Source organism: Crotalus tigris, unplaced genomic scaffold, assembly GCF_016545835.1.
Source record: "Crotalus tigris isolate CLP2741 ecotype Arizona unplaced genomic scaffold, ASM1654583v1 scf7180000024370.6872682, whole genome shotgun sequence".
Lineage (NCBI taxonomy): Eukaryota > Metazoa > Chordata > Lepidosauria > Squamata > Viperidae > Crotalus > Crotalus tigris.
Genome location: NW_024100540.1, coordinates 3,386,600 through 3,399,447, shown reverse-complemented (window position 1 = coordinate 3,399,447; position 12,848 = coordinate 3,386,600). Strand labels below are relative to the sequence as shown.

The 12,848-nt window shown below is 38.6% G+C and overlaps 1 protein-coding gene across 3 annotated transcripts in view; it reads left to right on the top strand.

Annotated features, from left to right (window-relative positions):
* RNF157 (ring finger protein 157) overlaps positions 1-12,848 on the top strand; it is a 93,092-nt gene that overhangs the window by 34,801 nt on the left and 45,443 nt on the right. For all 3 annotated transcript variants that reach the window (XM_039327999.1, XM_039328003.1, XM_039328002.1), the window contains exon 2: positions 2,380-2,498. In XM_039327999.1, the coding sequence (XP_039183933.1) occupies positions 2,380-2,498 (119 nt within the window). The remainder of the gene's footprint in view (positions 1-2,379; positions 2,499-12,848) is intronic.

Sequence of the window (12,848 nt, the reverse complement as noted above, 5' to 3'; positions counted from 1 at the left end):
GCTAATAATTGTTGTCTTCAGATAAATTTAGCATAGTTTTGAGGTGAATCCCAGCCTGGGAGTAGGCTATAAAATCATTTGCCGAGATGTCCCTTGTTAACCTGAACAACAAAGCTGAACCCTGGAGCTGAAAGAACAAACTCCTATGAATATTGTTTCATAGTCTCTAAGCGCTCTGTGAAAATTTTTAAGCAAACCTGACTGCAGTAGGAGAGAGATACATACATGAGGAAGGCTCTGCTGGATTCACATTGTTATGGAAAATTCAAAAGTATAGAGCACAACTGGGGAGAAAGAACCATGTTTATTGTTGTGTGCCTGTTTTACAAGAACGAGAAACCCTGTATGATAGAAAAGCAAAGGATATTATAGAAATTTGAGGACTGTCGATGGGAAATCCTAAGGATTTGTTGGCAGCTTTTGAGGAAGTGAGATTATTGCTGTTAGCCAAAGTAGCTCTTTCAGGAGAGCAGCAGAGCTGGAGACATGGAATCTTAAGATAGTCAGAGGAGTATCCTTGATTGAGGATGGACTGTTGGTTCTACTATATTGCAATTCCTTTTTTAAGGCTTGTCTTAAGTCATACTGTGAGGTAGTGAGGAGGTTTCTATTTTGTTTAGATGGATTTACAGTAGACTTTGGGGGTCAGTTTGGGTCTGATAGGATTAGATAAAGAGAGGAGCTGGATTTAACCTGGTCATGTCCAAAAGACAGGGAGGAAAACGGGTGCAGTCGCCATTTTATATGCTGCATTTATTTTCTCCACCACACACATTTCTTTGTGATCTGCTGGAAGATCCAAGGACTACAGAAGGAATGTGGCCCGGAAAATAATAATTGTGTGCCAATAATTTATGACTTGAATACAGTGGTTTAAAATGTAAAGTGAAGCATAGTGGCATTGGAATGAATCTAGAAATTGAGTTTTGATTCTCATCTTCATCACACGGGTGGTCTTCTATCCATCTATCCCAGGTCATCTTGCAGAATTTGGAGATGAGAATATTAACCTACCTAGACGGTGGTTGTAAGATTTATGAAAATACATATTATGTGAAGGTCATAATATAAACTTCATGTACCATTCTAACTTTTTTAAAAATCCTATTTGGAAGATGTTGAGCCTCTGCCAAAAAAATAGCCTAGCTGATAGGTAGCGGGACAGAGAAGGGGTGCGGAGTGAAGTACCTGGTTGTCTTCCAGCCTGACATCCTGTGTACTAATTTTGGACAGAGGTTTAATAATCTTACAGAAGAGTAGTATGGTAGACAATTTTGCTATCCTTCCTGTCATTTGGATTAAAAGGGGAAAATAACAAAAGAACAAAAGAACAACCAAATAATCCAAATCCGTAAGTGATATCAGAAAATGCTGGTATATATTTTAACTCTAACATATTTCATACTTTATATTTAAAATAAAGTATAAATATTTCATATTTTAATACCATTTTCCATATTATTACAAAATATGGAAAATGAGATTAAAACGTAAAAATAGCACTGCCTCATTGCATTCATTTCTTTGCAAGATGATAGGCAGGGAGAATCAGGTGTAAGCAGATTACTTTCTCACACTTGCTGAAGTTCTTTAATTGTTCTTCATATAATAGTGTTCTAAACATCAATGTTTTCATGTATATAAGGACTCCATGAAACATACCTTGCAGGCCTTAAGTGAGAAAGTTCCCTTTGAAGAATAGCAGACTGCCTAGCAGTCCAAGACAAATGGCCCTAATTGGAGGGGAGAGAGTGACCTCTCCCAACTGCCTACTCAACACTGTTTCTCTGCTGGCTAAGAACGGAAAACACAACTTTTGACATGAAGCAAGAAGTGGATGGACACGAACTGCCCTTTTGCGGTGGGTTGGAAGTGGGTGGAGGACAATGTTATGCATCTGTGTTCCTGACAAATGGCTATGGGATGTCTTCAAGCCAGGTCACCTGAGACATGCAAAGGATCTCATAGTTTAAATGGGGGAAAACAGAAGCATAGGACTTCACATATAGATAACAACATGGTACTTCTTTACACAGAAGAAAATACCAAAGCCTCCTGTGGCCGCGGCTGGTAAAGGGCACTGTTGGAAAGAATTGCAGAAACCCTGATTTGTAGGCTTTCTGTAACCTTATTTTCCTGATTAGCTTTTTTGGCTTCCAAGTCTTTGAGCAGGACGTTTCTGAAATATTTCTCCACAATTCTAAGGGCCAGCTGTGTGTGAAATTAAACCCTTTATTTTTATGAACTACTCTACACTCTACTGATTTGCTTTTGGCCATGCTTGATTCCCTGTTCTCTGAAGTGCTTTTTTTTTGTCCTATAAATCATTACCTTGCCTTCTCAACTTGATTCTGACAGACTTTGTGCTCTCTCTTTCAGGTAGCTACTTTGCCAGTCACTTCATCATGGGAGGTGAGAAGTTTGACTCTACACATCCTGAAGGCTACCTCTTTGGGGAGAACAGTGACCTCAACTTTCTTGGGAACAGACCTGTACCAGTAAGAAAAGCACTGGCTTGTGCTTATATTTGTGTGTGTGTTTCGGTTTGTGTGTGTGTCCCCCCCATGCACACACATGCTTGGTTTGGAGCTGTGAAACAGCTACTTAAAGTTTGAAATTGGCTGTTCTGGAAATGCTTTGATGTTTTTCTGAACACGTCAGAAGGGTTCTGAATTCAAACTGATCCCCTTTCAGATTAAAACAAGGCTGTTTCTGTCTCAGAACATATCTGGAACAGCTTTAACATCCTGTTTCAAGCTCTATTTGTTTCAGATTTGAACCTTTTGTACAATCCTGGAATACACTATTCCTTTTTGTTTATGGAAAAAATGGAAAGATTTAAAGATGTGCAACTGCTGATAGTAATCCCCAACTTACAACAGTTCATTTAGTGACCGTTCAAAGCTACAACATTGGAAAAAATGACATATGACCGTTTTTCACTCTTAACGACCATTGCAGGATCCCTGTGGTCACATGATCAAAATTTGGATGCTTGGCAACAGGTTTATATTTATGACTGTTGCAGGGTTTAAAGGTCATGTGATCCCTTCTTGCAACCTTCTGACAAGCAGAGTCAATGGGAAAGCTAGATTCATTTAACAACTGGGTTACTAATTTAATATCTGCAGTAATTCACTTAACAACTGTGGCAAGAAGAGTCATAAAATGGGGCATTAACAAATGTCTCACCAACATACATTTGGGGCTCAATTGTGATTGTATGTTGAGGACTGTTGGACTGTTGTGAGCAATGAATGTTTTGTCAAAAGAAGTGAAAATGGCTGTGTACAAAGGGTGTGCTTCTGCTTATTCGTTACATGTAGTTGATAGTTAAAAGTATGTCAGACAGAATCTAAAAGAATATTGCATGCAGTCAGAATGGGCTACTTTGGATATGTATATGATAAACCAAGAAAAGGTTTATTAAGGGCCGCATCAGCATTGTAGTTGCCCTCGGGGAGGGGGACTGGAGGCGTGGCCAGGATGGTCATGGCTGACTGGGTGGGTGTGGCCAGAATGGGTGTGGCTGGGTGGTCACAGCCAACTGCGACCTTGTATTTGTTTTTTTGTTTTTTTTTTAATTTTTTATTTTTAAATCAACAAAATAAAACATAACACACACACACACAGAGTATATACTCCTCCCCTTTTTTTTAACAGTGATTTCGTAACGGTAATCTTCTATTATTTACATTTCCCCCCTTATTCTTCTTTAGAATATTTGTCCTTGTTGCCCCGTTGTTTCTTATTTGCATTTTTCTTCCTTCATACTATACTTCATACTAAGAATAATACATATTATTATTATTATACATTATTATACACACATTTTCACTTTCGATCTTTCCACATTTATTCTCCTCTATTATTTCTAGTCTCCAACCAGTCATACCACTTGTTCCATATTAGATAGTACTCTGTGTCTTCCTTTTCTTTTATCTCTTTTGTTAATTTGTCCATCTTAGCACAGTCCAGGATTTTTCTTATCACTTCTTCCTCTGATGGTATATTCTCATTTTTCCAGAACTATGCATATGCTATTCTTGCTGCCGTTGTTATATGTAAAATTAAGTACCGTATTTCTTTACTATATTTTCTGTTTAAAATACCCAGCAAAAAGATCTCTAGTTTCCAGTCTACGGGTTGGTCTATTATTTCTTCGATCCATCTTCTTATTGCAGTCCAGTATTTTTTCGCAACTGGGCATGTCCACAATAAATGATAATATGTTCCATGTACTTTTTTGCATTTCCAACATGTTGGCAAGCTTTGCTGGTGGAAGATGCCATCTGTAAAACATCTTCAACTGGTTTTCCTTGAATGCCGCTGACATAGTCAATTTTATGTTTATTTCCCATATTTTTTCCCATTTCTCCAATTCTATATTATATCCAAAAATTTTTGCCCATCTAATCATTTTGTCTTTGACAACCTCGTCTTCCATTTTATATCTCAATAGGTATTTGTATAAATTGCTAATTAATTTTATTTCTGTTCCATGTATAATTTTATCCAATTCTTGCGGCTCTTTTTGTATTTCATATAGTTTTTTGTCCTCTGTATATTTAGATTGAATTTGTGTAAATGTCTACCAATCAATCTCTCTGCCTATATCTTGTTCCAATTCTTGTTTTGTTTTCAGATTTTCCTGTTCATTTACTAATTCCTTGTATCTAATTATCTTATTTATATCCAGTAGATTTGGGTATTTCAGAGCTTCTGTTGGGGATAACCACATTGGAATTCTTATATAATGTTTTTGTTTTATTTTTTCCCAAGTCTGTAGCAATGCATTCCTAACTATGTGTCTTTGAAAGTATCTGTGTATTTTATATTTTTCGTCTCATAGGAATGCATGCCACCCTGCTTGCAAGTCATGTCCTTCTATTGTTAAAACTCTAGTATTTTTCAAATCCATCTGAGGGAAGTTAGCCTAGAGAAGGAAATATTAAAAGGGCAGAAAAATATATTTTTCCTCAAAAGGATTTTTAAAAACCAAAAACCAACCCTGGCCTCATCTCTTTGCCCCAAGCAGGAGCCAGCCCTATACAAATGCAGATGTAAAACCATCAGAAAGTTGGAGCCAGAGAACTCAAGAAGACAAAGAGAAAATCTGCATACCCCACCCAAACTCTAGGAATCATCAGCCCCATCCCCAGGGAAGCAGGATATGATAATAGGATTAAATCACAGATATCAAGGCCTAGAAAAACACTCAGAAATAGCCTCAAAGTTCATGCCAGGAACAGGAAACTATTCCAAACAAAAGGCTAGAGGGGGTATAAAAACCTATTGCCCATGTGCTCAGCCTCTTCTTCTTCCCTCTGCTCTTTCCTGCAAGAACCATCTTTCTGCCTCTTCAATAAACTGTAACCTTCTTCCCAAAGCAGTCGCCAGGATGAAGACTTTAATACAACACATCCAATCTTTTAGCCAAGTTAAGCTTGATGCTTGGTAGTATATTTCCCACTCTGGTAACGCCAATCCCCCTTTATCTTTCATATCTTGCAAGAGTTTTAATTTAATCCTGGGTTTTTTCCTTTGCCATATAAATTTAGTGACCAATTTATTTAATTCTTGAAAGAATGTTTTCCTTAATTTTATTGGAATAACTTGGAAGGAAATAATATTTTTGGCAATATATTCATTTTGACCATAGCGGTCCTCCCTAAAAATGAAATTTGCAAATTTTCCCAATTTTCTAAATCTTTTTTTATCTGGTGTAATATTTTATCATAATTGTCCTCCTTAATCGAGGAACATTTCGCTGTAAGCCAGATCCCTAAATATTTTATTTTCTTGGTTATACTTATCTTTGTTTTATCTTCCAGTTCACTTTCCTGTGCCTTTGTAAGATTTTGGGTTATTAATTTGGATTTATTCTTATTAATCTTAAGTCCAGCTACCTCACCAAATTCTTCTATTTTTTGAATCAATTTAAAGCCGGTTTCTAATGTATTTGACATGTCTGGATTATAAACTGAATACACAAGAGAAGAACCAGTATGAAAGACATATAATGAGATGGTTTGGTCACACAGAATGTGACTACAGAGAGAATTTGCCTACAAAATATATATGAAAGAAGAATGAAAGGGGGCTGAAAGGTGAGGGGAGATTGAGAAAACCGTGGTTGGATGAATCAGAGGAGGTAATTCAGAATTACACCTAAAACCTTAGAGCCTCCATGATTTTACAGAATCTGAGTGCCTTTACTTATCCAGTTAAAACCAGCTTGGTATAGTGGTTAAGGCATCAGTCTAGAAACTGGGAGACTGTGAGTTCTAGTCCCATATTAAGCATGAAGCTAGGTGGGTGACCTGGACCAGTTCCTCTTTCTCAACCTTAGGAAGCAGGCAATGGCAAACCACTTCTGAAAAGCCTTGCTGATAAAAATTCAAGGACCTGTCCGGGCAGTCACCAGGAGTCAAAAACCAACTTGAAGCCACACGCATCCCTGCTCCCATCTTCACAAAAGAGGTGCCAAGCAATTTGGTGCTGCCTGTATCACAAAATTATAAACTCCTCAATTTAAATACAGAAAATTCTCATTTAACAACCACAATCGGGACAAGCAGCTTGGTTAAGGGAAGCAATCATGAAAGTGAAACCTCTGTGGTGCTTATGATCTTGCTTTTTCTTTGTTTTATAGACCTGCAAAGGTTGTAAATGTAATGATTGAACATAAAGTTATTTTTTATCACTATTGTAACTGCGAACAATTACTAAACGGAGCAGTCACTAAATGAGGACCACCTTGCCTTTTAAGGGAAGCCAGATATTTTAATATAGAGCATTCCAAAGAAATAATTTTCGCCCTCATCCTCATCTTCCATCATTCCTTTGTAGTTTCTCTGTATCTGGGTTTGTTGGTTTAAAGAGCAGCAAGGAAAGTCCCTGACTCCATCCTCAAGTGAAAGTTCGCTTGATTGCCTATTAGCTGCGCAAAGCATTAAATGCCAGGCCCTGCTACAGACCTCTGGGATGTGTAAGATGTTAATTATGGACAGAAGGGCTTTTTTTCTCCTCCTCCTTCTCTGCTGCATTCAGAACAGTGTCCTTGGGGTGGAATAAAGAACACAAGATGAGTTTCTGCAGACTCCTGAAGTGTTCTGTGTGTGATGGATGTGAAGGAGCTTTTCCATTCAGTAATAAGAAAAAGGAAAAAATAATAATTCAATACCCAAGGAAGCTGTGGGGTATAGAAGGAAGAAAATATAATGGCATCATGCAGTCAAACATAAAGTATGCTGGGCCCGCCTTGATGTCTCTGATTATGGTCAACATCAATATCAGAGAAAGAACAATGACATAGTTTCATGGTTGTCCATTACCTTCATCATTCATCTTAGATGATAAAGCATTTTATGAGGAGTTTATACAAAGCTCCCTGACATGCTCAAGGCTTTATAACTCCCTGTTTTTAAGATCTGTTTTGCTTGGAATGTGAAGGATTGGGGCACTCACTTTAAAAGCCTATGGTAGCAGTAATTCATAATACTTTTCTCTAGCACTTTCATGCTCATAGTGTTTTATCATCAAACTCCCTCAAAACAACCTGTTGATATGCCCTGCATTGCAGAAGGAAGAAACTGAAGCTAAGAGGGAGTGATTTGTGAGGGTTACCTTATGAGATCATAAAAGAGGCAGACATGATCTGTATAGGGTGGCCAACTCTCACTCCCCTGCACAATTGGAGTTGACAGTTGCAGGCACTTTGCTTGATTTTTCCACTTTCAGACTCTGATGAACCTTGATGAAGGTTCAGTAGGACTGGCAGTGGATCAGGGATAGGACTAAGAAGAAATGAATACAAACTTAGTTGTCATTTGATAGACAGCCCTCATTATATTCTTCTGTAGTCTGAAAGATCCAAGAACCAGAGTTCATAAGAAATCAAGATTGATTGCAGCCTGATGTAAATTAGGTTCTTGGAAAGATCAATATGACCTCATGTATATCTGAGCCTTATGATATTCAGGGATTGGTTGATTGAGTAGAGGGAATATTTGAAACCTCTTCGAGAGGACTGAATGATGTCCACAGCCCTGAAGTGACCTTGAAGTTTATGGGTAGCTGTGATTCTGTCATAATTATTCTGTTTGAAGAGATGCTTCAAGATAGTACCCCAAATAACCCAGTGTTTCTCAACTGATGCCATGCAGAAGCAGTCTAGCTAGGTGCAGGCATACTTGCCAACTAGAGCAGAATGAGAGAGAAGGTTTCAGTCTGGTTGGAAGAGACTGCAATATTTCAGATTCTGAGAAAGAGAGAAGCTGATTCTGAAAATGCTTGTCCTTTTGAGGGGAAAGATAAAAATTATTGATTAGTCAGCAAAGAAGAACCGCAGAGAAGACCTAGCATACATGAAGTTCCTTGCATTAACATTAAGCATTGAACATATAAGCATTAGCTAGACCAATGGTTCTCAACCTTTTTAATGCTGAGACCCCAACCAGTTGTAAGTCAAGGACTAAACCGGTTGTAACTCGAGGGCTACCCAACCGATCGTAAGTCGAGGACTTTCCCTGCCCGGGAGCACCGCGCATGCGTGGTGCCGCCCCCTGCGCTGGCCGAGGTGTAGCTGGCAAGCAGCAGAGACGGAGCAGACCGACCACCAACTGGGCCACCAGCTGGCCCAGCCCAAGGGAGGTAAGGCACTCACTGGAAAAGGGGGAAAAAATGGCAGACAGCCTTGCTTGGTGACCCCCGTGAAATGTTCATCGACCCCAAATGGGGTCGCGACCCATAGGTTGAGAACTGCCGAGCTAGACAAATTGGATATCTCAGGTTTTTGATAACTTAGTCTGCCTGGATGCTTTTCCTGCCCCTCTTTAGCTAAAACTTCATTTCTACAGCACTTTAAAAGTTTGTTTTCATTTCTGCCCTAGGAGCTGTGTTGAATTTTTTTGAACAAAAGACAGCTATGATTTTGACAGAGGACAACAAAGCAAGTCCTACAAGAAATCTATCTGGGATCATCAGAGTGCCCATGAAAATAGTCTGCGGCTTTTCTTTTTCTTTTTTGTTTTTGTTTTGGCTTACACGTTTATCTCAAACATTTCCACAGTTGTTGTCCACCAAATAAAATGCAATGACTACTCAGTCAAGCAAAACATCCTCTTTCCACTTCTGTTTTTATGAGCATGGGAGTCATAGTTCAAGGTGTATGCCTTATCATCCTTCTCATTATTCTTTTTCAACTATTTTTTGTTGCAAAAATTTAACTATTTCTTTACCACTTGGGTGACTTTATCAACCCAAGCCTTGATAATAATTCTTAGCACACACCTGCTGCTCAAGAACATAATAGAAAAAGATTACTATTAAAGAGTTCTTCTAAAGAGCTGCAGACAAGACGGTCTCCAACCCCTGAAGCCCCATACATTGTGATATTTCAGCTTTCCTTTGAAGGTGGTTTGTGCAAAAACACAGTTTCACTTAGCATAGACATGTGGATTTAGAGTTGATGATTGTGACACATTTGCTCACAATGGCCAGGTTTTTGAATTCTAATACTCCTGTTATTCTGTGTATTACTACTTTAGTGAAACAAGGATTCATTGTCCTGAAGCAGCTAAATGGTGTTGACCATGGGGAGGCAGGGGCTGAGATGGTGAATATGTCTCTGGTCTGGCCAGATAACTGGCACTAAACATGGAAAGGTTGCAGTGGATCAGCACAGACCAATAGACTACTGTACAGGTGACCCCTGGTGGTTAGAATGCAGTACTGCAGGCCTGGAGTTCAATCCTGATGGGGCTCAAGAATGACTCAGCCTTCCATCTTTCCGAGGTCAATAAAATGAGGATCCAGGTATATAAGTCTAAATGCTATTGCTGTCACTGACTTGTAGCTTGTTGGAAAATACTTATAATGAAAAATCAACAAGCTGAAGAGAGTTAATACAGGTAGCCTTCAACTTATGACCACAATTAAGCCTAAAATTTCTGTTGCTAAGTGAGACAATAGTTTAGTGAGTTTTGCCCCATTTTATGGCCTTTCCTGCCAGAGTTGTTAAGTGAATCACTGCAGTTGTTAAGTTAGTAACATGGTTGTTAAGTGAATCTGGCTTTCCCATTGACTTTGCTTGTCAGAAGATCACAAAAGGGGATCACAATGACCCTAAGGCACTGCAACCGTCATAAATATGAACCAGTTTCCATGTGTCTGAATTTTGATCATGTGACCATGGCGATGCTGCAATGGTCATAAGTGTAAAGAAGTCATAAGTCACTTTTTTCAGTGCAGTTGTAACTTCGGTCACTAAACAAACTGTTGTAAGTAGAGGACTACCTGTAAATGCACCTGTATTCAGTGAAAGAAGATATTTGTTGGACATATCTCCAGAGTAAAAGCAAGAAAATAATATATTTTCCGTATTCATCCTGAAAGTGATTTTCATGTAAATTAATAAAAATAATCAAGCAAGGGTACACCATAAACATGTGTATATTTGTTTTTCAAGATTTCTTACACCTTCATACTGCATAAACATTTTTATGTTGAGAGCAGATAATACCTGGTTTTGATTAGCCAAAGACTAAAATAATCGTTCCAGCTTACTTGGTGCAGCTAGACTTACTTCAAGTTACTTCTTGATGGCTATCACGTTCTGCTGCTGTCTGCATAATTTGCTTCTACATCTTTTCCTCTTTATTAATCAAGCTGTCTCCACCAGTCTTATTATATTAGTATGGAAAATGTGGGGGGGAAAAGTCAGTGCTTGAGAGCTATAAAACATTCCCTTCTACTTGTCTGAGGCTGTGGAGTTGCCCAAATAAAATAACGAATTAATAATGCCTGGAATAGATGAACTCTAGGCTGGAAAGCTAGTGATCTTGGAGCACTTCTCCCAGAAGCTCTCTGGATCTCTTCAACCCATGTTCAGAAAAGAACTGCTTTTTTTTTTTTTTAACTAAGACACTCTTCATCCTGGGAAATGGAAATTATCTTTTATGCTGCTGTCTCTGTATTGGGATAAATGTTAATAAGCAAGTATTAAGAAATAAAGCTGGCAAACATCAGAGCATTCTTTGTTCTTTTGCCATGCTGTGTGCTTTTATTCATATTTCTTTTTCCCATTTTCCTTTTAAGATTCTGGCACATTGAATGTGCAGTATCCAGCAGAATACAGAAGATTCATTTTTATATATCAGGACAAGGGCCACAGAAGCACCACACACGTTGGTTTTTAGTCAAGAGAGCAATCACTTCTTCTTTAAACATCAAAGAGACAGAGGGAGATTGGATTCTGGTTTCCTGCCTAAAGATCATTGCTTGTTTATATTCTGAGGGTCTCCTATTTATTCTGTAATTGGGCATTTCCTTCAAGAAAGGTGTTTGAAGTTCATTCGCTTGTGAAGAAACAGCCCCCTCTATGTGGCCTCAGTTCTTGAACATGGAGTGATTCATTTAATTACAACTTAGGGAAATATTTGAAAAGTTTCTCTCCAGGCCTGAATGCCCAACACTAGCTGTGTTAAAATTGTAAATGTGCTTGTTTCTTTTTTAAAAACTTTTATAGTGCTAAATGATGCTTGATTTTTGTCAACTGGACAGTTTGTTAGGAAATGGTGGAGCTGTAAGAGTAGAATCCATGTTGGATCATCACCTGAGCATATCTATCTAATCTGGAAACCATTTTCACACAGTGAAAAGGCCAGCCTAAAGCAGGATAGGAAGACAGCAACTTTCCATGATCTTGGCTTTGCCCCTCTGGCATTTGAAGGAATGCTACCTCTATATCTATAGATGTTGTTCAGTTGTAGCTAGCATTTTGCTAGACTGGTTTCCTGTGTTAAGAGATCCACTTGGTGTAGGAGTTAAGGTACCTGGCTAAAAACTGAGAGACTGTGAGTTCTAGCCCTGCCTTAAGTATGAAGTCAGCTGGGTGATCTTAGGCCCAGCCTCTGTCAGCCTTAGGAAGGAGACAATGGAAAGCCATTTGGCAAATCTTGTCAAGACAAGTGCAGGCAGCCACCAGGAATCAATACTGACTCGAAGGAACACAGGCAGGCACCCACCCAACATACTTTCTAACCCAAACTCTTTATTGCTGATTATTTAGTCATTCATTCAGCACAGCTAAATAAATCCACACAAAGTGAAATAAGGGCATGAAGATGTAATTTATTTTCTTCTGCATGGGGTGAGGAAATTGAGATATAGAGAAATGAATTTTGCTTCTTGTCAGCAAGTCAAGGTCATCAAATGTTGATGCTCTGGGGAGAAGGAATGGTGGAACCATAATAGCAACTCTACACAAAGAAATGCAAACTAATGACAATTCAAAAGAGCCTTCCCATCTATTTCTGTCTTTTAGAAAGTTATGGATCTATTCTCCTCATAAGTCCCATGGCATTTTAGCCAGGTGATAGCCATTCTCATTGGCAGTCCCTGTTCATAGAAAAGTTTACTCCAGAGATATTTAAGTCCCCTACCTTACAGGCATTTCAAAACAGGTCAAAATAGCATTTTCCCAGGAGTTTAGTGAATTGTGCGTTGGATGTACCAGATAAGTTTATTTTTGATATTATTTCCTGCCTAGAGGCTGTTAGGACTGTGGCAGGATATAAATATAAATCAGTGAAATGAATATTATTTCTGAATGTATCCTGGTTTATTTCTTTGTTATTTCATTTAGCTTAATTTACAGGAAACCAGAATAGATGTACTCCATTCAAAGACATGTGGAAACGCATTTAGGCAAGAGGAGGAAAGGAACCATATAGCTTCTCTGAAATACAGCTTAATTTTATCTTTCTGCGATACTTGGCCGGTCCCACAATATGTGGCCTGTGTGTATTTCTTATCCATTGAGAGAGACCATATCTTTATCTGAG